The following is a 27239-nucleotide window of genomic DNA, read 5'->3' as shown; positions in this document are numbered from 1 at the left end:
GAAGGGGGGAGGGAGCTTTCTGGAGCCCCCTATATAAGGGCCCTGACCCCACCAGGGAGGCTCTGTCTTCATGACCTGTCACCTCCCAAAGGCTCCGCCCACGAAAGCCATCACATGGGGCATCCGGCTTCAACATATGGGGGGGGGAGGGTGGCACAGACATTCGGTCCATGGTGATAATGATGAGTCACAGGTGATGGTGAAGAAGGCACTGCTGTGACGTGGGATGTTGATCCTGGCGGGGGGGGTGGGGGCTGTGGAGGGAGGTGGGGAGTGTATGGAAAGCTCTCTGTACCTTTGGCTCAATTGTGCTGTGAACCCAAAATGGCTCTATTAGGTCTATTTTTAAAAACTGTCAAGGGACCCAGGGGCAAGTGTACCTATATGATTGAGTCTGCAGCATTGGGTCAAAGTTCTAGAATACCTTTCCACAGGAAAGCCAGCCAGTTTCTTCTAAGGGGTGTCTCTTTCATAACTGCCTGTTCTTTCAAGTGCCTGGGCTTTGGGGGCGCTTCTAATTTGGAAACATGGAACAAAGGAGCCAAGGGGAATGGCCCGGGGAGTGCTACCTGCTTTCTCAAACTTCCAGGGGGGGAGTTTGTTCCCCGTGGCTTGCTACTGCCTGGGGGATGCTCCAGGCCTCCCTTCTGAGGGACTTGGGCTGTGGCTTAGCACCCTGGTCGCTGCTCTGAGCACAGCGAGTCTTGCACACATTTCCGCTGCCGGGGCCGGGTCAGTTTGCATAAAATGTTCTCCACAGATCTATGGTGTTTTCCTGAAAGTGGGAAAAGACACCACTCTCCCTGAGAGATTTTATTTTATAACCTTCTGTACTTTATAACCTTTTGGGAGCCGGTAAGAGACACGGCCACCCCCACGCAGCACGAAGGGCCGCTGATGTCTTTGTGTATTAATGCCACGAACACCCGCTAGGAAGGCAGAGGTGTGGCCAGGAGCCGCGAGGGTTGTAATTAAGCACAGTGGGGTCACGTCACGTGCCGCCTCTTCCCGGCTCCGACTCTGGGCCAGGCTCCTTAAAATCTCCAGTCCCTGTTTCCTCCCCTGTGGATGCCGCCTCGGCTGCCCACCGCTCCTGTGAGGACTGCATTCAGGTGTGACTCCGGAAGCCCTCAGCCTGGAGCCTGGCACATTTGGAGCAGTGTTTGCCACTGTCATCAATTATGTTCTCTCTGATGACGGCAAAGGGCAGAGGATCCGTTCTGTAGGAGCTTGAGGAAGTCTCTGGAACACCCAGAACCTCACTTCCCGCATCTGGAGGTGGACGCTAAAACGCTTTGCCTATTTTGCAAGTGTGTTGCCAGTTGCCACGATCTTAGCAAGTATTGGGTATAGACTTCTGAAAAGTAGCCGCCCCTTCTTTGGAGCTTATGATGCAGGAGGCGCACTGCTAAGGTTGTGCAATCACTCGGGAGGTGGCTACTGGCGACTTGGTTTGGGACGGCCTCCTTTTGGGAAGGGTCATCTTCCTAAAGCCTGAATTCCCCGCCAACTGACCCTCCTTCGGTCCCGCTGGGGTGGAGCCCAGAGAGGGTTCGGACTTGGCCGTCTCTGCAGCCAGTTCCTGGCCCTTAGACGGACACACCCTATGTGCCGAGCAAAGGCAGGCTGCCACGTTCTTTCGGTCTCTAGAGATCCAGAGGCCACGCACGGTGAAACCAAGGGGTGTTCACCGAAGTGTGGCCCTAGGGAGCACATCGGACTCCCTCAGCGGCCGGGCTGGGTCGGATCCTACCCGCAGTGGGTCCCATTCCAGCGACCTGACATCTTAAAATGCCCTCGGTATGTCCTCAGAGAAGAGGAATCGCATCCTGGAGGAGCAATCAAGGCTGCCTTCTCAGAGGAGGCGGCCTCTGGGGGAACAGAAAAGAAGGCGGGTGTGTTGGAATCGGCAGTGGGCTCTGAGAGGCCGGGGGCTTCTTCACCTCGGTAGCCCCAGCGCCCTGCAAACGCCCGTGGGAACGGGCGCTCAACACTGACTTGCTCCGTGAACAAATGACAGCCCGGGAACCCAGCCAGGCTCTCTGCGCACGTCCCTCCACCCCGCCCGCGGAGACGCACGCGCATGCGCACTCCATGCCCTCCACACCAGGCCTCCGCGGCGACGCCCCGCCCCCCCTTGCGGTCAGTACGCAGGCGCGGGGAGAGTGCGCGGGCGGATGACGTCACTCCGCGCCGACTCCGCCTCTGGAGGCGTCGCTCGCCGACCGCGTCGTCATGGAGCTGAGGACCGGTGAGGGACTGCTGGAGACGCGGGCGGGACCCACCAGAGGGGCAGGCGTGGGGGCGAGTGAGGGGCCACCGGACGGGCACGGGGCGGGCGGGTGAGGGGCCGCCGGGTCACCCACTGTCCGAGTGGGGAGTAGGTGAGCGGCCGCCGGGAGACCACCGGAGAGGCGCGCGGGGCCAGAGGGGATGGGCCGGGGACCACCGGAGAGACGGGGGCACCCGGAGGGGTCCCAGCGGGGCGTAGGGGGGGTCTACCCGGCGGTGGTCTCCGACCCTGATATCCGACGGTGTCTTGCGGAGTAAAGATAATGGGGAGCAGAGAGAGAGGGCTACTTGCTGTGCACATGGTGGTGGCGGTGGGCCCCGTGCCAGTCGTAACTACCACCTGTGAGAGCTGCGCTTACGGCTCACCGGAAACCAATTTAACTTGGTTTCCAGGGGCAGGGGCGGGGCTGGAAAGCAATGTATCTTAAACGCTGGTTCGCAGCGTCCTCTTAGGGGCGCCTGGGGGGCTCAGTCGGCTCGATTTCGGCCCAGGTCACGACCTCACAGTTCGTGGGTTCAAGCCCCCCTTTCTTTCCGCGCTGACAGCACGGAACCCGCTTGGGATTCTCTCTCTCTCTCCCTCTGCCCCTCCCCTCCGCCCCCCACAAGTAAACTTAAACAAAAAAAAAATCACCGCCCTCTTAAATGTTTTCTGAGGTGTCACTGTACCAGGCCCTGTCCAGGCACTGGCGACACTTGGTTCATCGCCCCTGGGCTCCTCTAGTGGAGAAGAGCTTTGGTGATGGTTGCAGGGTTTCTTGGCAAAGATAACACCCAATACTAAAGCCTACAGTGAGCCAGGGTCAGGGAATAAATAAACCTCTGCTCTTCCCAGGTGTGCAGTATGTAAAGAGCCCAGTAAACAGGTGCCGGGACTGAGCTCAGAGCCAGAGGTAGAGGATGAGTGAGACCCTAGCTCACCCGACGGGGCCCACAACCTGTTGAGGGGAGTAAATAGGCAGTTATGGAACAGGGTTCGGGCACGTCACTCATAAATATGTGTCATCTTTCATTATCCTAATCATCTCCCATGTTTCTGTAACCTTCCACATGTAGGACCTGTGCCCTTCCAGGCTCCCTGCACCTCCCAACCAGCCCATTGCTTTCTAAATGGGAGGCACTCAGATGTTTGTGATGCACTCCCCAGAGCAAGGGTCACAATTTCTTATATTTCCTGTGTCCCACACAGTATCCTGCACGGTGTTGGGGATACTGTAGCACCTGTGGGCTGTTAGTGAAAGTGCTAAGTGTAGTAATCTTATAGTTGTGGCAATGTAATTGTGTTTGAAAAAACCAGACAGTTAGGGTGCTCCAAGTTCCTGAAGGAGGGACATCTGTCTGTGACTGGGCCCTCGAAATACTTCCAGGGGGATGTGGTGTGTCCCTGAAGGGAGAGGAGGTACCAGGTCTTGAGAGGCAGAGAGGTGGGCAGGTGTGTGGAACCAGGGACCAACAATGCTTGAGCCACGTTTTGAACCCAAAGTGAGGAATAGTGGGAGATGGGGCTGAAGTGCGCAGCAAGGCTTCGCAGGCCAGAGCTCCTTGTGACCCTGTGACAAAGAGATCCCCAGACACTGGAGCAGAGTGGAAGGGGGCGGGCTTCCTGGAGGTGGTGCTGAAGCTGAGGCCTGAAGAGTGAGGGTCTGCCCAAGGGACCCAGAGCTGAGCCAACTTGCCGACAGAGCTCCCGGCGGGGAAGACCAGCCAAGTGCTGGAAACTGGCTGTGTGGCCCCACCCAGGCTGACAGCAGCGTGAGCTCAGCCTGCGTCTTACAGACGCGGGCCCCGAAGTGCTCCCGCAGCTGCAGCACTGATTTCTGGAGCGGCCCAGAGGCACAGCTGGGGTCACGAGGCACCAACGGCGTCTGCAGTGGCCCCAAGAGGCTCTGGGACTGGGCCGAATGCTGTGCTGGGGAGTTCTAGGCCTAGCCAGACGGTGTAGGCTAGTGGGAGCCTGTGGCCGTGGCCCTTACCCCTTAGAACTACACGTGGGGGGGTTAACACGTGGGGGCAAAATGGGCAGCGGGTGGCGAAGTGCACGTCAGTAACCGAAGGTTGGAAACCACCCGTTGCCCCTCAGAAGGAGACTGCCTGGGTAAATTTTGACCTGTCCCTAGAGTGGAAGACCGTGCGGCTTCCCATGAGGACAGCGGCGCTCTCGTATACCACATGGGCCCATCTGCCAGTTGTCCGGCAAAAACACCAGTGTGCGGGGCAGTGTGGGCTGTCTGCGTAATGCGCCGCCTTAGGAAGAGGTGGTGACAGGAAGTGGCTCCTGTGTGGGGCCAGACGTACCTGGGAAGAATTCAGGAGAAAAAACAAGGGGTGCACTGACCGCCCTGGGGGAGGGGACCTGGTAGCCAGCAGGCGGCCAGGGGAGGGGCTTGTCAGTCTAGCTCCCTTTGCCTGCATTAAAAGTGTCCAGTTATGAAAAATAAACTTTTGGAGTGTAACTGATTCACGTGAATCAAAGCCACACTATTCAGAAATGTCTATCGGGGGAAGCCAGCTGCCAGCCCCATCCCACCACCCATCCAGGCAACTCCCCGTTCTCTCTGATCCTGGGCTGCTCCCTTGGGTCGCTTCTCAATAGCCTGCACTCATTTAAGGGAGACTCAGGACCCGTGAAGTTGTACCTGCCCCAGGTATACGCCCAGGAAGGTGACGAGAGGTGTCCCAGCCACACACAGTACTGTAGCACTGCCTGTCAGCTGTAAGGGACACCATCTAAGTTCTCTGAAAAGAAGAGGTCGGCTTTCGCTGCCAGTTACAGCGATGCATGTTCCCTAAACACCATGCATGTGTGTCCCTGCGGCGACTTTCAGACGGCACAGGGTAGGAAGCACTCCCCCTCGTTGGCAGTCAGGGCAGGTTGGTGTTGAGAGCATACCCGTGAAGGAGATGACCTCATGGGGAGTCCCCTGCCTCATGATTCGCAGTGCTGGCCACACAACAGATTGTTACGAAAACAGACAACGGAGCACCTGAGTGGCTCAGGTCATGATCTCGCGGTCCGTGGGTTCGAGCCCTGCATCAGGCTCTGTGCTGACAGCTCAGAGCCTGGAGCCTGCTTCAGATATAGTGTCCCTCTCTCCCTCTGTACCTCCCCCTGCTCACTCTGTGTATCTCTCTCAAAAATAAATATTAAAGAAAACAGATCAAGTAGTAGGTAAAGTGACTTGAAACAGGCTTCTGAGCAAGTGCGAGGATATCCTTTTGGACCAACAAAAATGGAAATTAAGTGAATACTTAAAAATATGCCTGTAGGAAGGTGCTGGAACCTAACCGAAACTGCTCCTTACGGTTCTTAACTCTTAGGAAGAGTACGTGGTTAATGCAAATTTCATCAACACTGCTCTGCTCAAATAAAGATTATTTGTTGCCAAAAATGCACCTTCCTAAATTGGATATAGAAAAAAGAAATTCCTACGCTAATAACGGAGGTTGTAATTGGTAATCCAAAATAATAGGTTTACAAAGCACTTAGGTTTAAGACAAGCCTTCTGGATTTATAGCCCGAGCGCACTAATCACGGCCATGGGAAGGCTGGACAGACTGAGGATTGCATGCTTTGACCCAGCGGCACGCGCATTTCCAAGCGAGGACAGGGCGTGGGGCTTGGATTGCGTTTTGTTGTCAGCAGGGCCGGATTAAACACCTGGGTTGTCTTGAGTTTACACTGTTTTCGGACGTTAGCAATCTGTTGCGACTTTATCACTAACCCTGATTTTTCGCTGTGCAGATGACAAGCGCTGGCTTGGCCTGGCGCGAGCGTGCTGGAGCGGCCGCACCTCTGCGGGACTCCCTTCTGCCGCGTTAACCCCCCCGCCCCCACCCTCTGTTGCCATAGGTGTTTCCAAACAGGACATTCGCGAACAGATCTGGGACTACATGGAATCACGAAACTTAGCGGATTTCCCCCGGCCTGTTCATCACAGGATTCCCAACTTCAAGGTACTGAAGCCTTCCTGGAGCATTCAGAAGGAAAACAGGAGCGTCCCGAGGGAGCGAGTTAGTCATGCGGTCACTGTCCTGCCTCGTGGTGGATCCGAGTGGGGTGGGCAGTGAGTAGTGGTGCGAAATCCGTGCCGCTGGCCTGGCCTCTGGTTTGACAGGCCCCTCATCCCGGTCACTTAAGCTTCGCTCTCGCGGCCGCTGGCCCTTCTGCACGGGGTTGGCGGTTGGTGGCGTCTTGTCACGAGCTGATGCTGCGGCGCCTGTTCACCCCTCGACAGGGAGCAAGACACGTGTCCTGGCTGCAAGCGTGTCGTTGTGGTGCCTTTTCACAAGTGGCTCCTTAAGAGCAGCAGCGAGTGATGCGCTCTGAGAGGGGAGCCCCAGCCGGTTTCTTTGGAGAGGAAGGCCTCAGCAGCCCCCGGTGACGCCAGGCCTCAGTTTCCCCGTGTGCAGAATAGAAGCTAATCCGAGATGGCCTGTGTGTGGTAGCGTTCACAGGAAACAAGTTTACTTGGACGGGCAGACATACGCAGCTCATAATTTTGGCTCGTTTTCCACAAGAAAGACAAAGCGCTTTTGGAAAACACACCGATGCCCCGTCAGCCCAAAGCATGTGTGGCCGTTTCCTGCCGTCATCCTCCGTTTTGGCTGGACCTCGTCTCCCCACCCCCGGCCTCTTGGAAACAAGCCCCTGTTGCTTCGAAAACCCGTGCTTTTTGTATGATTTGTGTTGCTGCTTAGTTTTGTTTTAGTGCTTGTTTTCCCAGGGAGAGAAATTGCCGTGAGGTACAGAGAAAGAGAAAGGTGCACAGATTCAGTAAAAAATGTTTAAAAAGGAAGCAACTTGGAGAGTTGGTGGTAATCCGCTCTTTTTTGGTTTAGGCGGTAGTAAACACAGGCGTGTTCATTTTGTGAAAATTCATCAGACTATACACGATGTCTACGCCTTTTTGGAATGTATATCTTATTTCAGTTAAAAATAAACTGGGGATGGGGCGCCTGGGTGGTTCAGCGTCTGGCTCTTGATTTCCACTCAGGTCATGATCTCACCGTTCGTGGGATCAAGCCCCATGTTGGCTCTGCGCTGACAGGGCAGAGCCTGCTTGGGATTCCCGCTCTCCCTCTCTCTCTCTGCCCCTCCCCTGTGGCACACGCTTTTTCTCTCCCTTTTGCTTTCTCTGTCTTTGAAAATAAACATTAAAAAAATAAAAATAAATAAATTGGGGTAAGGCTGGCTTTTTTAGCTCCTTTCTACACTGACTGCTTTCCCAGACTTTTCTCTGGGCGACTCCTGGATATTGCCTGAGAATTAGTGCCCCCCCCCCCCCCCCCCCCCCGCCTGTCTGGGTGAAAAGCTAGAGCGCTCGCTCGCTCGCGCGTGCTGTGGGCCCAGGATCCGGCCGTCCTGTCGGTAAATGTGCAATTGCATTTAAACACAGGGTGCTTCCCGTGCTGCCGAGCACCTCCCACGCTTGCAGGCGTTCAAAATGGCCAGAACCATTAAGGTCAATCCTGACGCTCCCCAGACAAACGCTCGCTTCTTCGTCCTCGACGTAAGTGCACCTCTGTCTGTTTGCCTAACTAGGGCTCTTATCTGGCTTGCCAAAACATCAGAGACCTAGAAGTTTTTGCCAGAACACGGGAAGTCAAAGTGGACCCCGACAAACCGCTGGAAGGCGTCCGGCTGCTGGCGCTGCAGGTAACCCCGTTTTCCTGAGCCAGAGCCCTGGCCGCTGGCGCAATGCGGGCTCCAGGTGCCTGCAAATGTGTGCAAGCCTCTGTTGAGGAAGATGGGGCTTCTGACTCCCGCCAGTGCAGGACACCCTGGGAGTTTTACTTGAGAACCGTCCACGGGTCTTTCATTTGTCTGTCGGAAGTCGCGAGTGTTCGTGAATCCACAGGTAAAAGCTGTTCAGAACGGTCACCTGGAGCATTGTTAAATCGGATGCGCTTCGTCCGAAGAGAAAGATTATTTACTTGTGCTGCTTTTATATCGTAATTCTTTGACATTTTTGATAACCCGTGAGTGAGAGATCTGATGGCATCTCCAGAATATATAAATTAGAACAGCGTTTCCTAAAATATGTAGGCCCCTGTTAAAGAAAAAAAAAACAAAACTCCCCCAGGGTTGCTGTCAGTTCACTAGCTTAGTAAGTGTAAACAGAGAACGGTATAAACTTAAATGCTCAGAGCTCCCATGCAACCTTAAAACCAAAATGAACGTGTAAGTTAAGTATAAACCGTAGAAGCAGTAACATGCGGATAACGGCGGTAGTAACCTCACCGATTCAAGGTGATGGCTGCTGTTGTTTTGCTGAGACCAGTCGCCGTGGAGAACGTGAACAGGGATCTCCGGAGCTCCCTGCGCCGCCGTGCCCCTTGCGGCAGGCCGGCCTTCCCGCGGCTCCCGCGAGGCCTCGGGCCTGGGGGCGCCCTGCAGCCTGTGGCGAAGGGAGCACCCGAAGGGGATTTTGCGGGGACCGAGGGGCCGCGGGGCTCCTGCTCTGGCCCTTCCAAGGCTCGCGTGTGGGGAATCCTCACGTTTGCTGATTGTGGTTCAGCCCCAGGGGGAGACCCCCATTTAGGCTCTTCTTCTGGAAGCATTCTGTCTTGCCAGCCTTATTTTCCTGGACAAGAGTTCCCTGTAATGAATGAGGTAATTTTTGCAGCAGCAGCAGAGAAGGGCCTGCAGCGGGTGCCCGCCGTGTGCAAGGGCACAGCTCTCTCTGAACACTTGGCTGTATCACCTCATTAAATCCTACCAGCTGCCCTGTAGGGGAGATCCCCGCTCCTCGTGACGCAGGAAACCGGACCCTGGGAGGTCAGGTGACTTGGCCGAGGCCCGCGTTGGCAGCGGTGGGGCTGGGGTCGTGACCCGCACCGTGACCGCAGAGCCAGCTCTGCTCGTGTGCGAGGTTCTTACCCGTCGGCCCCTCAGCACAAGGTCAGAGCCTTGAGTGGGTGGCAGATTAGTCCCGGCGACCTGTAGGAGCGCAGCCACGTGGCGGACGGAGCAGCAGCATCCTCCACGTCTCTCTCTCTTCAGGGGAGAGAAACGGCCACGCTGGAGAAGCTGCTCTATTCCAGGTTGTGAGCACGGGGATGTGACGGTGAAAAAGACACATGTGCTCCCCGCGCTCTGGGGCTCTGGGGCCGCCGGCTCCTCGCTGTTGCTGCAAACTCAGTAGCTTAAGGATCACCGGGGAAGCAGGTAGACCGGCGGGCTTTGCGACACCTCCTGAGCGCCGGCGGGGACGGTGGCGCACGTGGCCACAGCCAGTGCCTGGGGACGCGGAGGCCTGCTCTCGGGGATACACAGGTTCCCAGACCTTCAGTCGGTTTCTAGAGCCTCTTTTTAACGGATACCCCACTGGTGCCTTGAGAACCGCCGGCCAGGCCAGCACCGGCCGCGTGTCGGCCCCACCCAGGGAGCTGTGAAAACTAGTCATTGCCGAGCTCACCTTCTGAATGAGAGGCTCTGAGTGGCCCTGGGCCTTGGCTGAGTCTTAGACGGCTCCCCAGGTGGTTTTAAAGCGCAGGTAGGGTTGAGAGCCACGGAGCTGGTAGGTGAGAAGCTTCCAGAAAAGAGGGAGTAGCCAGAATAATATGTAGCACACCGGCGTCTCCAGACTACAGATGAACCCAGACCTCTTTCACACTCGAAAAGAGCACGTGGTCACGACTTGTGTTGAAATATTTCCTCTGTCGTGGCTTTAAGTATGCCGACCCGCGATTTTATAGGTCTTGTGTTGGTCTCAGGCTGTCCTCTCCTGCACAGAGACTGAAATATACTCTTTTTACACCAAAGATTTTACAAGTTTACACTTGGCTCATGGGCTGCCCCTGCATAATCTGCAGCGATGCTTGTGGCAGTGGTTCTGGAACCATCCTGGGCATCAGAGTCACCTGTGTGCCTGCCCCCTGAGCTTCCGGTCATTTCTCACAGGCGTCCAGGGGCCGCTGCTGGCTGGGGACCACACTTGGAGAACCAAGGCATTTGGGAGCTAAATAGAAGAAAAGGGGCTGTGGACTCAGGTCGATCCAAAATATCAATTATAATGAGCCCTGATCTGAGATTGGAACCTGCTGGGCAGAAAGAAGGCTCAGGCCAGGCAGCAGGTGCCCAGTGAAAGCATTGTACCTACAGAGTGTGTAACACTGGGGAGGGGCCACAGGAAAGGCCTGGTTGGAATCCTTGGGCTTCTGTGCCCATTTGCATCATCATTGCCTGGCGATTTTGAGTGGCAAGTAGACTAGAATTCGTGTTTGATGACGAGCTGTGGGGCGGGCTAGTGGCCCGAGTGACTCTTTGTATTTAATCAGGCACGCAAAGAAGTCATTCCCCAACAATGCCAGTAAGAGCAACTTGCCTCTGCGCCTGAAACGTTAAAAATGCACACAAGAAGTTCCTGGGTTTAACTTTATGATTCGTTGATTGTCTTTCTTTTAAAAGAGCAAAAAAACATTGTTGGTGCCAACACCACGGCTGAGAACGGGGTTATTTAATAAGATCACGCCGCCGCCCGGCGCAACGAAGGACGTCTTGAGAAAATGCGCCACCTCTCAGGTAAGTGCGGGCGCAAAGTGCCCCACAGAACTGAACTTCATTTTCCGCAAAGCCAGATGAGCAGAAGTGGACAAGCATCCAGCCGTCCCGTGATACAGGAGCCACGTCGAAAAACCACAGGTACACGGGCTCCACTTGAGCTGCTTGGTTTCTCTCTCGCACAGGTTTGCAGATTGTAAAGTTCCTGTTAAAAAGGAAGAGGAAATAAGTTACCTGGCCTCTGACACCTCCCCGTGTTGACCTGTTACTGTCTGGTATCTAGCAATTTCTGAACTGCCACCAGAGCAAGTGGGGACTCAGGGATTTGCAGAACCCTTCAGTTGGAAGTTGCCTCAGCAGTTCTGAATAACGACTTGAGTAATTCAGGGAAGGGCTTTTCTGGAGTGTCTCACAGTGTAGTCAAACGGAAGTGTGTAAATACTATCCTAGGCTGCCCTGTAGTGGGATTTGCCTTGTGTTTTGCAGATGAAGAAATAGAATTTGGTGACTTTTTTCAGAGTCCTGGGATAGACCCCCGCTCGTTTTGACTCCTAATCTATTGGGAATGAAAACTAAGGCATCAGCATATTCCTATTTATTTTTTCCATCGCATCATTTTAATATAAGCAGGGTAAGATGATCACCTGGCCAGATAATGCTGGTCAAACGTGAATCGTACAATAAATGGTGTAGCATTCATTCCTTCAGTGGTTTTGGCTGAAGGCTGTGTGTCAGCAGCTCTGCGACACGGGGCATTTCAGTGGAGGCTGCAGAGGTGTCACCTAAACACGATTTTCCTCCTGGTGTATGACCGTGGGCTAATTGTGTCTGTAGCCAGGTGTATAATTAAGAGATATTCCTTTTTAAAAGAGATTTTCCGCGTAAGTCTGATGTTTAAAAATTGAACGCTTATTGTTACTTATCGATAACTTTATTCCAAAAATAGAATCTGATGTGGTTTACAAAAACCCGTGTAATAGAGTACGGTAATAAAACACGTGTCGAAAAAAGTGCAAAGGGAAATTCAAAGTAGAAAAACGAGAGACGCTCGTGCTTCTGGTTGGTGTTCAGAAATGCACCCCGTGGGACGGTCCGCGGCTGGCAGCACGGGCCACGGGTACGCGCTCGCGTTTCCCAGAGCTGGCGGGGAGCGTGATGAGCCACACAGCAGTCGTAGGTTCGGGACAGTAAGCGCAGTTCCCGTCCTGGGGTTGAGGCCCGGGTCAGATGGCCGGTCCCTCACACGCGCCCCTGAAAGTGTGACCGGGCCCCGAGCGGAGCCGGGCCAGCACTCGTGACTGAGCTTCAGTAGGGTTTGAACGACCGAGTTCGGGCTCTGTTACAACATGACGCACCGGAACCCGAGAAGGAGGTTTTCCTTTTCTTCCTGGCTGGGGAAAATGGCAACGTGGAGAGAGCCTCACGGCCGCGCGTGTGCACGGATGCGGGTCATGGTGCGCTGATTATCTGTGCTGCCAGAGCCGAGTGGCACAATGGCTGTCACCGTGTGGTGGCGACTGCCCAGCAGTGGAGGGCGGGACACAGACGTGGGTCCGTGCGGGGCCGTGATCTGGTTGCCGGACTGATCTGTGCCCCTTCACGTCTGAGACGCAGGACCACATCAGCCCCCCTGTTCTTGAAATACGGGCCCCCTCAGTATAAACGTGTGTACGTTAGCTGGGTTTGGGTCGAGTCCTAGCTCAGGAGTGAACACGCTCTGCGTGCCAGTGGCGGCCCCCGCATCTCACACTTAACGAGTCTGCCCCACACGCTTGCTGGCCCCATGTCGTGCACTAAGTGCATCACCTCCGCCATCTCCTTCCGTTCCAACACCAGCCTGACGAGGCCGTGGGCAGCGCCTCTGCCTTACGGATGGCGACACCGAAGGTCAGAGAGCTTCCTCCTGCTGAGGTCACGGGGCGCACAGGGGTCTGCACGTGGTTCCGTGTGACTCCCCCCCGTTCCAACCACGGCACTCCTCTGATTTGCTCCGTATTGTGAAATTACCGCCTTACTCATTTGTGCTGTCCCTTCCAAAGCGCCATCTTCCCTGGGGCAGAAACTGTGGGAAATTATCCTAAACGCCGCTCCCACGATGCCGTGTGCCTGTCGTAGGGCACGAGTTTGCCTCCTGCGAGCTCCTCGCCCGTGGACTGTGAGGGGGGCCAGCTGCTCGCCGCCCGGGAAGCATTCAGGCCCACGTCTCTGTTCGCAGGGCTGTGCGCAACTACAGCAGCCCCGTGGGCTTGGATTCCAGGGTCCTTGTGGACTTGGTGGTGGTGGGGTCCGTCGCTGTTTCTGAAAAAGGTAAGCTTAAAATCGCACCCTGACCTGCAGCTTGACATTCTGCCGTCTGTCCGTCTCCTAGACCCTGACGGTAAGTAATCTCAGTTTCTGGACACGTTCCTGTCCTCTGAGCAACCACTGTCTCTCTCATTCATTTTGTCCCTCACACTCAGTACCTTTACAGTGTTTTCATTTTTCTTAGCAGGAAGCATAAAGTGACATCATCTCTGTTCAGGTGGTGAGAGATATTTCCTCTGTTCTTAAGCTACCTGGAAGCAGAGCTGGATTTGTGTGTGGTGTGTCAGTAGGTGGTTGGTTTTGGAGAAGCTCCAGTGAATGGGAAAACGTCAGGCTCTAAACTTTGTTTCCGTTGGGAAGCAGCGGCCTCTGGGCGACGCGTGTTGTCCCGAGCCTGACCGGGAGGCCTGGTGCTTTGCCATTCGGAGCGGGGAGTGGGGGCGGGGGGCTCGCCTCTGTCTCTCACTCTGCCCTACTATGGGAGCCGTCGTGGTGCTTCGCTCGCGCTTCTGCTTTCTCTGTATTCCAGTTACGCGCTCTGTCTGTCGTTGGGGATGGGTCCCGAGAGGCACACGTCTCCCGGGTGCCTGCTGTGGGCCCCGTGTCAGGCCAGCTCTGGGTGGTCTCTGCCTTGGGCCGCAGGGCCTGGGAAGAGCAGACACAGCGGCTGAACCGTGGCGTGATGTGCTCGGTGCCAGACACAGAAGGGAGCCCTGATACCGGCGAGGGTCAGCAGAGTGACCCTAAGGCCTCGAGCTGGGCATCATCTGGGAAGCGACCTCAGGGCTGGCCCTTATGTGCCAGGTGGCGGAGGTGGGCGCAGCGGGAGAGGAGAGGAGAGGAGGAGGGGCAGCACAGCCCTGGGTAGGTCGGGGTGGGCTTCCCAGAGGCCGCGAGGCCCGGGGACAGGCTTGGGGCCGTGCTCTTGGCAAGGGGCAGTTAGCAGGGCCTTTTTTCAGAGATGATCAGGCGCTTTTCAAAGCATCACCCGTGCCCTTCCCAGGCGTCCACTGTCCGTAGTTCCTTCTGTCGACACAGAGATGCCTGGGAGTCACACGTGTCCTGCGTTCTCTGTGGGGTGCTTTGTGCTGACTCTGTTTCCCCAGAAGGGGGCAGCAGCACGTACGGCACCGTGTGTCCTGCCGGATGGTGTCCGTCCCTGCAGACTGATGGGCACTTAAGGTGTCACCAGGGTTTGGTTTTGGCTTTTCCCTTACAGATAACACTAAAGGGAGCCAGAGTCCTGGGGTTGAGTCTGTGGTGCCTTCCAGGGCTTTCCGTGGCATAATCCTAGCGAGTGAATTGCCGAGGCAAAGGGTGGACTTTAAACCCTGGTGGCTGTAGCCACATAACCCACCTCACATCCCCAGCCCTGTGCAGCTCGCCTCCCTCCCTGCTCCCGTGCCAGTAACTAGCATAACCACACTCTGGTGCTGACCCGTCCCGTAGTGAGCAGGCGTGTGCCACCTGCTGCTTGATTTGCATTCCGTGGTGAGCGAAGGTGGTCATTTCTTGTGTTTGCTGCTCACCTGCCTGTCTCTTTGTGCCGACTGTTCACATCCTTTGTGACTCAGACAACTCTGCGTGGAACTGTCTTTGTCTCGTGTATTTGCACGCATGGCTGGACGTTGGTGACTGTAAGAGTCGCGTGACAGACCAGCATTTTAGACCCATGAGCACTGATGCTGTTTGTGATGATGCTGATGCTGAGCTTGTGCAGAAGTCAGGATTTTTGCAATGTCACGGGCTTCCTAACGGCACGCTGTCGATCCTCTTGGGAGCCAGGTTCCTGTCTTGCCGCGTTCCTTCCTGCCGCGTAGCTTCTCGTCCAGCCTCGGGCTCAGCCTTCCGCTCGCCCCACCTCGGACTTTGCAGTTTGGGACCAGGGCCGCCGGCCCCGCCCTCCTGTGGCGCTTTTCACAAGACAAAGTGATGCTGTCTTAAATCGCCTGTCCCTCATTTTGGTTTTTATTTCTCTTCCAAGAGAAATAGCTTAAAAAGATTTTGTGTTTAGTAGAAATTTGTTCTTAATCTTTTTAAAAACTGCTCTTTCGATACTTTTAAACATGAGTTCTGCTCATACAAACAAGGTTCCATTTCCTCTGGTGACACGTTTCAAGGGCTCGAGGTTCACGTCACTGTGTGCTGACCGCTATGCATGGCAGTGTCTTCTGTCCCCTGAACCCCACTACTGGGGGACCGCCCGCCCGTGGGCTCACTGTGGCAGTTTCTGAGGAGGGGCCGGGGCTATCGAGTCCAAGTTCCTGCTTCCACTGTGACCTAATGAAACATGTACTCCGGAGATACTACTGATGACGCTCTGCGTGTTTCTTAGGTTGGAGAATTGGGAAGGGAGAAGGTTATGCTGATCTGGAATATGCCATGATGGTGTCGATGGGAGCGGTCAGCCCGGAGACACCAGTGGTCACCATCGTCCACGACTGCCAGGTGCTGCCCGTGAACGGGCCCAGCAGAGCCGCTGCCACACCCGAGAGAGCGGGAGGGGAGGGAGGGAGACAGACAGAGACGGAGTGGTCTCTGCCTTCGCTCCGCGGCTGTCGCGAGTGGTGGCGATCAGCGGGGGCCGGATCTGTTTGGCAGCATGGCGGTGAGGCCTTCTCCCTTCGGGCCTGGCACGTGCGTCTGCTGTGTGTGCGGTGAGCACGGGAGCCGTGTGCCCGCCAGCCCCCTCACCCCCTTCTGTTTGACCAGGTCATCGACATACCTGAAGCGCTGCTCGAGGACCACGACCTCACCGTGGACTACGTTCTCACTCCGACGAGAGTCATTGCCACGGGGTGTGAGCGCCCAAAGCCAACGGGAATCTTGTGGTCCAAGGTGGGTGCCGTGGCCGGCAGTGGCCTGTAGCTCAGAGGCATCCGCTCCTGTGTGGCGTCCTTTGGCATGGCAGCTGTCCCCAGGCCTGGCGTGTCTGTGCGTTACAATCACCCGTGAGCTATTGAACAGTTGAGCTCCTGAATCTGTCTCCCGGCCTGGGCCCAAGAATGTACTTTGCAATCCTGTGGGATTCTGGTAAGCAGGCAGGTGCAAGGTCTCCCGCCGCAGGGCACCAGCTGTCCGTGGCAGAAAGAGCTGCCCACTCGGAGGGCCGATGCCCCGACACCCTTGCTGGCGGGTCTCATCTCAGGGCTGCGTGCCACCGTCCTGGCCACAGCGTCCTGCTGCCTCATCGGCTTTCTCGCTGGGAGTCCCAGATTGTCTCGTGTGACCTGGCTGTCCGCGCGGTACCCGTGGCCTTCGTAAGCTGATGCCTCGGTGACCTTTATCCGCAGCATTTGCACGGCACGCGGCACGATAGTCTGCGGTGGGAAGTCGGTCCCGGAGGCCAGCCTGCAGGTTAGGGCCCCGCCTGCCGGCGAGCAGCCAGAGCTACTGAGGAGACGGGCACAGCTTGGGCTCGGTGTGGACTGAAGCCTTTGTTCCACACCTTCTATCCCTGGAACCCGAATTGTCCAGAGTTGGAAAGCAGCCTCCCCTTGGGCGTGGAGACCCCGTAACCTCCACCTCCAAGCTTGACAGCAAAATGAAATGCTACGGCCCAGTGGGCCTTCCCACAGACGCCACGGCCAGGCACTTCTGGGCTCCTTCGCGGTTAGCCCGACGAGAGCAGACAGGAGAGGCAGGCATGACCTGAAAGTGGGCCGGGGGGGGTCCGAGCGCGTGCGGGGCGCCGCGGGGAAGCCAGTGGCACCCTTAGCACAAAGATGTCCCTCGGTGTCTCTCCTGAGAACTTGGGTTTACCTTGGAATTTGGGGCCACACTGCTCTGAGTGGAGGCTGCTCCACAGGTCACAGGAGCAAGGTGGCCTTGGCTCACGGCCGAGAATGTGAGTCGGGGCAGGTTACACAAGAGGCTGACTACAGCAAGGCTACAGGTCCCCTGGAGGACAGCGCTTCATAGACGGAAGGCCGACCGCAGCCCACATTACGAAGCTTCTGGGCGGCCTCTCCAGGAAGAAAAACAAAGATGTGTTGCCTTGGGGAATAGCCATGGTCACATTCTGCCGATTTTAACGAGAAAAATATCAACAGGTGATGTTATTGGTCGTGTTAGGTGACGATAACTCCTCGTGTGTAAAAGAAAACCAAATGAACCGGAGATTCCAAAGAAGTAGCCATACTTTGTACGTAGGGCGTTGGGGCCTTTACTGGTTTTTGACGCCCCCACTGTTTCAGCCCCTTCCTGGAAGATCGATTGCTAATGAGGCCTGAGCAAGAATCTCAAACTTTTAGTTTTTATTTTTACTATTTTTTTTTTTTAAGTAGGCTCCACGCCCAACGTGGGGCTTGAACTCACAACCCCGAGGTCAAGATTTGTGTGCTCTACCGACTAAGCCAGCTGGGTGCCCCAAGAATCGCAAACTTTTATCTATCTATCTATCTATCTATCTGTCTATCTATCTATCTATCTAATGTTTGTTAATTTTGAGAGAGAGAAAAAAAGCACGTGCAGGCAGGGGAGGAGGAGAGAAAGAGAGGGAGCGAGAGAATCCCAAGCGGGCTTTGTGCCGTCAGCACAGAGCCCAGCACGGGGCTTGAACTCACGAACTGTGAGACCATGACCTGAGCCGAGATCAAGAGTCGGATGCTTCATTAACCAACTGAGCCACCCAGGTGCCCCAAGAATCTCAAGCTTTTAAAAGGCCATTTCTCATTTTGGGGTCCTGTGTTAGTTCTCCCACCACAGGGCGTCCCTTTGCCCGGGGTCATGTGAAAGCAGCAACTTTCTCCAGTCCCTGGGGCTTCTGTTCTGGCCTCGCTTTGTGTGCAGCCAGAAGGAATTTTCACTGACATTGGGAACCCCTGAATTCCACTGACGATTTGGGAAGGCGGGGGGAAGTTCAGTCGTAGGATACGGTTTGATTTCAGACGGACTATGAGATACACGTTGGCATATCCTCCTGTGGATATTCTACCCGTAGACTGTTGTCGTGTGGGTATTAGAATCCCCGAGTTTGCTTCTCGTCTGTTTTGTGGAATATCTGGAATCACGGTTTTTTTCTAAACACTGTAGACCTCCCAGATGAAGGTTACGAAATAAGTACAAAGTGTGATACGTTTTCTTTTTTTTTTTTTTTTTTTTTTTTACTCGTTCTTAATACACAAAGATTGTGCAGCATTCGATTCCCCTGGCCTTTGCCCCACCTTCTGAGAGAGGCACGTGGTGCTCCCGCTTGGGGGCCAGCGGGTATGGACTCTGCTGTCCAGCTGTAGTTCCTTTGGGCAGTGGGGAGGGGGGGCCCTTGACCCACCTTGTCCTCTTTTCTGCCTGTGCTTTGTGACTTTAAGTTTTTTTAATGTTTTATTTATTTTTGACAGAGAGAGAAACAGAGCATGAGCGGGGGAGGGGCAGAGAGAGGGCGACACAGAATCGGAAGCGGGCTCCAGGCTCCGAGCCGTCAGCACAGAGCCCGACACGGGGCCCAAACTCACGAACCGCGAGATCGTGACCTGAGCTGAAGTTGGACGCTTAACCGACGGAGCCACCCAGGCGCCCCAAGTGCTTTGTGATTTTAAAGACGGGTGACCGGGGGGCGCAGTAGTTTGGAGAGCTCAGCAGCCACCGTAGGGCCTCTCAGTCGCTGTATCTGTGACCTTGGTGCACCCTCTACAGGTCCCCCCCCCCCCCATTAGTTTATCTGTAGCGTGGAGAGCATCGGTGCTGACCCCACAGGCAGAGCACGGAACCACCGGCTAAACTTGCCCTTTGTCGCCAGTGTGGCTGTCACAGGCACGAAGTGGAAGTCGGTAATTGTGAGAAACGTGCCTGGACGCTGTTGGTGCTGGCAGAGTCCTCGCGGTTCCCCTTTGAGACGTTCACTGAGCCAAGACTGGGCCTGGCCCGAGTCGTTCCATGGCTGTGCGTTATCACCGTGTGCCCTTCACTGCCTCTCGGTGAAGGAGAAAGAGACGTTCCTCCTGGAAAGTGCGTCTGCTCTGTTCACGTGGGTTCCTCCGTTCCCTCAGGGTGGCCTCTCACCTGCTGACCTGTCGAACTCAGGGGACTTTTCCCTGTCTAAGCTACAAGGTGCCATGACTGCCCCACTCCAGCCACAAGCTGCCTCCCCTGAGCCCCCGGCCCAGCAGGTCCAACCCGGTGAAAGGAGGTGTTCCTCCCAGGGTCTCTGCCCAGCTGGCCGGTGGACGGTATGAGACCCGGCCGTTGAGGTGGGTCCCGAACCTCCAGGCAGATGTGGACGGCCATGTGCAAGGTGACCCGCAGGCCTTAGCTCTGGCCGGAGCCCCCGCACAGCCCCATCCGCTCCCAGGGCTGCAAGGTGGCGCGTCACGACAGGGCAGTGCAGTGTCCTGCCCAAGAGCCTGGCTGCCCGCTAGACCCAGACGGGCATCCGGAAAGCAGGACGGGGCCCTCTGCGTGTGGGGCTCCGGGTTGTCTCTGACACCTCCGCTCTCCTCACATGGCCCCACCGGACTGGACCTCGGGACAGCGAGACCCGTGCCTTTATTGACGTCTGCTGAGCTAGGATGGGGTAGACGGAGGGTATGATACTTATTTAAGGGTACCCTGGAGACATGGTCAGGCAACGGGGTGTGGCTGCAGCTCCAGAGAGACCCAGGGCACCCGCGAGACTGCTCCGTGCCACCAAAGCCACAGATCAAAAGACTGCTTCCCAGCCCCTTTGCTCCCTGCAGTAATTGTGGGAAAGGTGTTATCACTGATAACGGAGGGGAGCAGTGGGACTCTGTTGAGCAACGTCTGGATGTTTGTCTTTCTCGGATCAACTCATTTTGTCCTTCAATGAGGAAATGGGGCTCTGCCAGGGTCATCCTTGTATACAGACAAAGAAACAAAAAGTTCCGTAGCATCCACAGCTGTTAGGCAGTGCTGTTCCCAGATGGTCACCATGCCGGTTGACTGACTTCTTGAGAATGACACATGCCTTGAGGAAAAGGGTTTGGGGACAGGGACCTCTTCTGTGAGCAGCAGCCGTCCTGGGACACAGACGCCCGCTTTCCGATCCCACATCACAGTGTTGTCTGCAAGTAACAGCCAGATGTGGACTGAGCCACACCTACGACGCGGCCGGGGACTGAGGCCGATCCTTCCATTTAAAAAGATTTGCTGTATTTGTCCCAGTGACTGAACTGGTAGGAACCTGTCCTAGAGAAATACTTAGAAATTCAGGTAGAGACGTCTGCATCCCGTATAATGCAGGGCCCTGGGGTGCGTCAGGGTCCCAGATGCCAACCCTGTCATTAAAGTACACGCAGCCTTTTGAGAGTATTTGACGGTGAGAGGAAACGCTCGTGTGATACGTGCCGGTGGACGGGCAGAGTGTGCGCGTCTCTGCGCTTCTGCGGTGTCGTGTGTCCTCAGCCCGTGGCGCTGGAACCCGCGCAGGAAGGGGCGGGGGTAGGCCCGCGCGTTCACCGTAGCCGTCTCCGAGAGGGGGATTCCGATTTCTGTTCACCGTGTTCTGAATTCCCCACAGCGGGTGCGCGCCCCCCGTGCGCACTACCGAGGAGAGACGGTTTCCGCGGGCAGCCTTCTCCCCGGGCGCTCGCCTCCAGTTCTGCAACGAGCCTCCCTTTGCCGCGCGCCCGGGGGGTAAGAACAGGCGCCTGAGACGATGCCCCAGTTCTCAGGAGTCCTGTGCTTGTGCGCGGGGGCGACACCGGCCTGCCCCAGCTGCTGGTGCAGAGCCCCTGCCTGTGCGTGAGGTGGGGCCGCACGGGCCGCTCTTCCCCGCGCCGGCGGACGCCCCGGTGTGGAGCTGAGCCCGGAGCCGCCTGGCAGGACCGCGTGCCACACCCGGCTCCGAACTGGCCCGGTGGGAGGGGACTCCCTGCGCTCGTGGGCTCGTCTGTCAGGCTGTCCCCACCCCCCAAATAGCATAGGACGGGCAGGCACCGAAGTGTGCGGACAGAAGCTGGCATGTGTGGCACGGGTTGGAGGTGATCATGTATTCCAGCCAGTAAACACCGTTTTACCCCGTGTTGCTTAGTGATTCCGTGGCCACTCCCAAACGGCCCATCTCTTCCCGACTGTGGGCGTGGCGTGCGATGGGGCGATGGTGTGCGGTCACTGCCCTCCTGGTCCTTCAGCACCCACAGTAAGAGCATAATTATAAAGGAGTAGCCCTGTGGGGCCTTTTCTATTAAGTGACACCTTTGATCATCTCTGTGCAAAAAGACTTACAAATTGAGCCCTGTTATAATCAGGAGACACTATAATTAGCCAACAGATGCTGCAAGGCAGGAATGGCCTTTGGAAGACGGTGCGTTCATTAGCTGTGCTGTGTTCTCGCATGCTTGGTTACTCGAGTCACTTCACCTTGCTCATTTGAAAGCACCATATTTGAAAGAATTTTCGATCCAAGCGCCTGGGTGGTCGGTTGAGCCTCCGACTTCGGCTCAGGTCATGATCTTACCGTTGGTGAGTTCGAGTCCCGCGTCGGGCTCTGTGCTGACGGCTCGGAGCCTGGAGCCTGCTTCGGATTCTGTGTCTCCCTCTCTGTCTCTGCCTCTCCCCTGCTCATGCTCTGTCTCCCTCCCCCCCCCCCTCAAAAATAAATAAGCGTTAAAAAAATTTTTTTAAATAAAAGTATTCTCGATCCACGAATGACAAGTGTTGGTCTCATGTGTGACAGTATTAACTTTTGTGGACATTGTATGGCACATGAGAAATAGGTATGGTGTTCCTGTTCCTTTGCCAGCAATTGCTCAAACGTGTGCTAGCATTTCAGAGTGAGGATCCTCCCTCCCACTCTCTGTATCTTCTGCTCAAGTAAAGGGAGAGTCAGGAAAAGCAACAGGTGTGAAACTCTGAAGCCAGGGGTTGGTGGAGGCAAGGTTAGAACCGGAGTCTTCCTTCTGAGTTGGCCGCAGGTGCCTTGAGAGTTAGGCTGCTGGTCTGTATTGGATTTAGCATGTATTTCTAGGGGACAGAATTTTTAATCTTTAAAGAGAATGTATGTTTATCCACGGTCTTCGTAAAACGTCAGTGAAGAATGGTTTTGGCGCATAAAAGAAAGTTAAATTCGCTATACTATTTTTTAATGGAACGATTAGTTACTGGAAGGCAGAAATGTATTTGTGTGTTTGGTTAATAGGCAAAAATCTTCCGTTTCACGTGGCACACTCACACATGTAACAAATGTTCCTAATGGCCAGCCAGGAAAAACAGCGTAGCACCGCGTGGACTGTCCTGAGCGTGAAGCCAGCCCGTCTAGCCGGCGCACAGAGGCCTCTGTGTCAGCTGTGGGGCAGCCGTCGGCCCCAGCCGCTCCGCAAAGAGCACAGAAATGGCAGGCAGCTGGGAAAGTGGCAAAGGTGGCCACCTCTTAGTCGGGGAGATTTTTCCATTGAGAACGTGTGGGCGTGCAGGCATGAGCCGACACTGAGCTTTGTCCTTCCTTACCCGAAACCATCCTGTCTTGAGACCAGCAGATTTAGGCAACAGTGACGCAGGTGGCATTTCCCTCTGTAAAGGGGTGTGTGTGTGTGTGTGTGTGTGTGTGTGTGTGTGTGTCTGAGTGTGTTTGCGGTGCTGTAGGCTTAGCTCAGAATGCGTACCCAGTGAAAACATTTTTGTCGTTCAGCCATTGGCGGTGTGTACGTGTGCCTGCTTGGGATACAGCGCCCCCCTGTGGGGTGCGGAGCGGGTGTGCTTTTGCCCCACGTGACGCGTTTTTAAGTGGATCTCTGCTGCCTGAGCGTGGAACCTCGCCCCCTGGGTCAGGTTCCCTGAGAACGCTCGCTTCTGCCGGAGGGAGCCCCGTGGTTCGCTGGGCAGAAGCACGTGGGGGTTTCAGCATGTGGGGCGATCACCCGGCCAGGACCGCTCGGAGCGCAAGTGCTGTCACCAGGAGATCTGGCCTCGCGGGTGGTGGGTGGAACGACATTCAGCGTTGCCACGGAAGTACGTAGTCACACGTTTCCTCCGACTGTAACTGCCACTTTGAGTTGGATCATCCTTTCTAAATACTAGATCTGGTAACTTAAAGACATCCTGAAGAACCTGTGTGACCACTTTGGGGGCACCTGGCTGGCTCCGTTGGAAGAGCATGTGACTTGGGGCGCCTGGGTGGCTCAGTCGGTTAAGTGTGCAACACTCGATTTCGGCTCAGGTCACGATCTCACGGTTGTGAGACTGAGTTCCGCGTGGGGCTCTTCACAGGCAGACAGTGCAGAGTCTTCTTGGGATGCTCTCTCTCCCTCTCTGCCCCTCCCCTGCTCACTCTCGGCACACGCTCTCCCTCTCTCAAAATAAATAAACTTTTTTAAAAAAGCACGTGACTTTTGATCCCAGAGTTGTGAGTTCGAACCCCCCATCGAGTGTAGAGATTCCTCAAAAAATAAACTTAAAAAGAATCTGATTATGACCAGTTTCAATCTGTTTTTAAGTACTCTGAAAGGACACAGGAATGTGAACTCTTTAAGAAGGTAGAATGGAGGCGTGGGAGGGACGGTTGCTGGGCCAGACCATCTTCAGGACCCCTTGGGACCAGAGCCTCCAGGGTACTGGCCTGGGAGCTCTGTCACCTTTGAGTGAGTCAATTCGGGAGAATTGCAGAGAGTCCAGTGGAAGAAAGATCCCTTTTGGTTAGAGAAGAGAAGCTACGTCTCATGCATGTGTCCGTGGCACAGACGTGGTTTTTGCTTGTCTCTTTGCGTCTCGACACTGGGAAACATTAGGGGGAGGTTTTCTCAGGACAGGGTCTTTCTGAGGCAGCTGAGAGTCTCTGTGCTGCTCTGAGGACGTGAGTGGGCAAGAACCGGGCACAGAGGCTTCTGACGTGGCCGTGCCCGGGAGCAAGGGTGGTGTCCGTTTGGAGAGGGATCTGAGCCAGTGGAGAGGTGGGCCAAGGTGGGGGTGTTGTCCACTTAGTGCTGGGAGAGAGAACCAGGTGCCAAATTAATGAGGACCAGCAGCCTTGAAGTTTGTGAGGAGGGGCTCGACCGTTCTTAGGTATTTGAGTTTCTTTGACCCTTTCTCGAAATCGCTGATCCTTACCCTGGGGCCTATGTGCCCCTTGCGGTTTGGAGACCCCGGAGTAGACTGGGAAATTGCGCCCAGAATTGCCGGGGACTCCTCCTTGGGAAGGAACCCCGGCTTCTCTCCCAAGGTGTCTGACACCTGCCGAGGATAAGAACCATTACTCTAGTGACATACGGTTCTGAATGGAAAGAGAACATCGTTACTAGGTGGGCTATTTACTTGTAGAGGGAAGTTACATCTATCCAGCTCGTATGCTGATATGTATCCTGACGTACCCACGTTTGTGGGAAGTCCCGTGTTGGGACCGTTGCCCACCATGCCCTGTAATTGGTCATGTACAAGCTCTGTGTCCTAACGCAGGACAGAACGCATCTGTAAAGGCTGAGGATTGCTAAGAAGGGCTCACCAGTGCCTTTCTCTTCCTTTTCTGCCATGTGATTCCTTAAACGACAGAAGACGGGTTTTGTCCCGGGTTCAGTCGTTCAGGCTCAGCCTAAACTGAAGGGCCGCCCCAGGGAGGGGCCGTCGGCTGCCATGCGGCGAGCGGGCTCGAGTCAGTCCCCTCTGTGCGCGGACCCCACTTGTCCATCCCGGTACTTGAGGGGGGCCCTGCCTCCTGTCTCGGGGTGCTTTTACCGCCTCCTTTGTTGCAGCTTCCCAAAGAGCCAAAGTAGAAATCCTGTTCATTGAGGCTTAACGTTTTGTGTAGTGCTGCTTTGTAGCTTGATGAACCCGTTGCTAGAAAGTGTTTTCAGAAGTGGCGTTCTGTTTCAGCTTTGCCTTGCTTCTGCATTTTTGGCAACACGTTGAAAGGTTCGGTCCCTGAGGCACGCTCCTCCAGTGGAGGAGTGGGGAGAAGGGGGAGGCCCCAGGGAGCCCCGTTAAAGAGCTCATCCCACCCACAGGGTGGGGACTTGGGAGGAGGGGCTGGCATGGAGGCAGAAAGCCCCGATTATCATGGAGGTCACCAGGGGGATTGCCACCTGTGACCCGTCACCCTCTTTCCACTGACCTTCCCCGCTATCCCTTCTGCATAGGAGGCCTTTGCTTTTCTGCTTCCCGAGTAGAGAAAACCGTTCCACTCCTGCCAGCTGCCGTGGCACGTCGGGCACGGTCTGCAGTGGCTTCAGGGTCCCAGATTTCACTTAAGCTGGGGCAGGACGGGGACCGAGGGGTCCTGCTTCCCAGAGGGCCAGGGTGGGCCCCTAGGGCAGCATGGCCTAGACTGCTTACCTGAGCGTGTGCGGCAGAGGCCCCCGTGCGACTTCGATTTCTCCTCCGTTCGTGACCGTGTTGGGACCCCCGGAGAACACCTGGGACTGCTTTCCTCTTTCAGATCAGCTGGGAGGTGATGGGGAAAATCCCAGTACTCCAAAGCCTTCGTCACCGAGAGAAGCAGGCTGGGAAAGACGTCACCCTCCGGGACGAGCCCCGGCGCCTCCTGGGAGCCAGCAGCCAGCAGCCAGCTCACCTGACCGCCGTCCGGGGGCCCCGGGACCCACCCCTGCCAGAACCCTGCCCTGCACAGGGGGAGGACGAGCCCACTGGCACCGTTTGCGTCGGGAACCTTCCCCGGGACGCCCGAGTGAGCGAGCTGAAGAGAGCCCTCCGAGAACTCGGAGCGGTCCCCCAGAGGCTCACTTGGCAGGGGCCCCGGGGCAGGGCCCTCCTGCATTACCAGAACCCGGCCTCCGCCCAGCAGGCCGTCTCCCGCTTGCAGGGCTTGCGCTTGGGGGCGGCCACCTTGACCGTGGCACTGGCCAGGCGGCAGAGGGCCAGCGACCTGCCGGGCGGCCGCGTGCAGGAGCCACAGCCTGACTGTCGCCCGGCCGTCGCCGACCTGTGATGGGGCGCTGCTCCGGTCCCCGTGGAACTTGAGGGGCGTGGCAGCAGGACTCGGCAGAGCGTTGCTGTGTGAGCGGCTTTGGGCCCAGTCCTCTCCAGGATGGCCCAGCCTTGTGTCACTGCCCAGGACCTCCTGACGAGTAGAGAGTCAGCCAATAGCTCACGGCCGACACGTCCCGGCCCTGCTGTGTCTGCGTCCCGTAACCTGCTGGGTGTTGCCACCACACTGGCTTCTCTGGTTATTCAGAGGCCGCAGGGGACCGAGTCCGAGTAAACGGTGACAGCCAGGGGTTTGTGGTTGGGGGGAGGGGGAGTAAGGGGCGAGGCCCTGGGGGGGGGGGGGTCAGGGGCAGGCGCACGCCCTGCTGTCCTGGGATCCTGGGTCTGGAACCACCGCAGGGGGAGAGCCGTGTTCAGATCGCAGAAGCCAACAAGCGCGATCTCCTGGGTGTAGCGGTTTGTCACAACTTGGCGCTGGTGTCCGTGACGGAGAGCCCGTGTGACTGGAGGGTGGTACACACCTCACTGCTCTGCCCTCCTTGCCTTTCCGGCCTCACCCCTCCGTCCGGGAGAACACCCTCCACTCCACATGGTCTTGTAGGAGGTACCCGCCATGGAGAATGAGCTGTCCCAGCCTGTGTCACAGACAGCGACAGACGCTCATGCCGATTTGCCTCATGCCCCACGTTTCTTGGTTTTTTTCCCTCCACTTTTCCTAAAAAGCAAACTGGATTTTGGCTGAACTATGCTTTCTAAACAGAAGCACTTTTGCAATGGATCCTGGGCAAAAAGTCAAAGAAAGCATTTACATGGAGATTTTTTTTTTTTTTAATGTATACATGTGAGAAATTTTAGTTTTTTCACCAGCAGGTCGTACTGGGCACGTTGCAAGCACATTGTTACACCTCAGGAGGGCCTGGCTTGCGTGTGCTTTCAAGAAAACCTTGAGGCACTCGGTCTCCCTCGCCAAAGCACTTTCTCATTGGCTTTACAACGAAAATACCGTGGAGACGTCGGAAAAGCCTGCCCTGAGATTGCTCGGTAAATGTAGGCTCCTTTCCCAAGGCGTCAGGAATCAAACAAAGGGCAGAAAGATCTTCTGGGCTCTCTCTCCCCACCTGTACCGCCCACCCCACCCTTGTGGCTGCCTTTTGCTTCGTCACCCAGCGCCCGGCTCAGATGTTAGAGGCTGAACCTGACCCCCTCACCCAGAGCAGCAGTCTGGTCGTCTGACTCCTCACGGTTTTTTGTTTTGCTTTTTTGCCTTGTTTCTCCTGTCTTTTTTCCATAAATTTTCCCTGTATTTGACATA

At 55.9% G+C, this 27239-nt stretch overlaps 1 protein-coding gene across 2 annotated transcripts; it reads left to right on the top strand.

Annotated features, from left to right (window-relative positions):
* The first annotated feature begins 1654 nt into the window (after positions 1-1654).
* MTHFSD (methenyltetrahydrofolate synthetase domain containing) lies at positions 1655-27239 on the top strand. Of its 2 annotated transcripts, none has more exons than XM_053906726.1 (8): positions 1655-2251; positions 6035-6246; positions 7835-7948; positions 10703-10833; positions 13011-13102; positions 15435-15547; positions 15812-15937; positions 25419-27239. In XM_053906726.1, the coding sequence occupies exons 1-8, from the start codon at positions 2236-2238 to the stop codon at positions 25926-25928; spliced, it is 1314 nt and encodes a 437-aa protein (XP_053762701.1). In that variant the 5' UTR covers positions 1655-2235; the 3' UTR covers positions 25929-27239. The 2 variants fall into 2 exon arrangements, with proteins under 2 accessions (XP_053762701.1, XP_053762700.1); XM_053906725.1 differs by having other exon boundaries at positions 1656-2251; positions 6143-6246.

The sequence above is a fragment of the Panthera pardus genome, unplaced genomic scaffold, assembly GCF_024362965.1.
Source record: "Panthera pardus isolate Hobbes unplaced genomic scaffold, ASM2436296v1 HiC_scaffold_19, whole genome shotgun sequence".
Taxonomy (NCBI): domain Eukaryota; kingdom Metazoa; phylum Chordata; class Mammalia; order Carnivora; family Felidae; genus Panthera; species Panthera pardus.
Note: the sequence above shows the minus strand (reverse complement) of the source record. Positions and strands in the feature narration are given on the sequence as shown.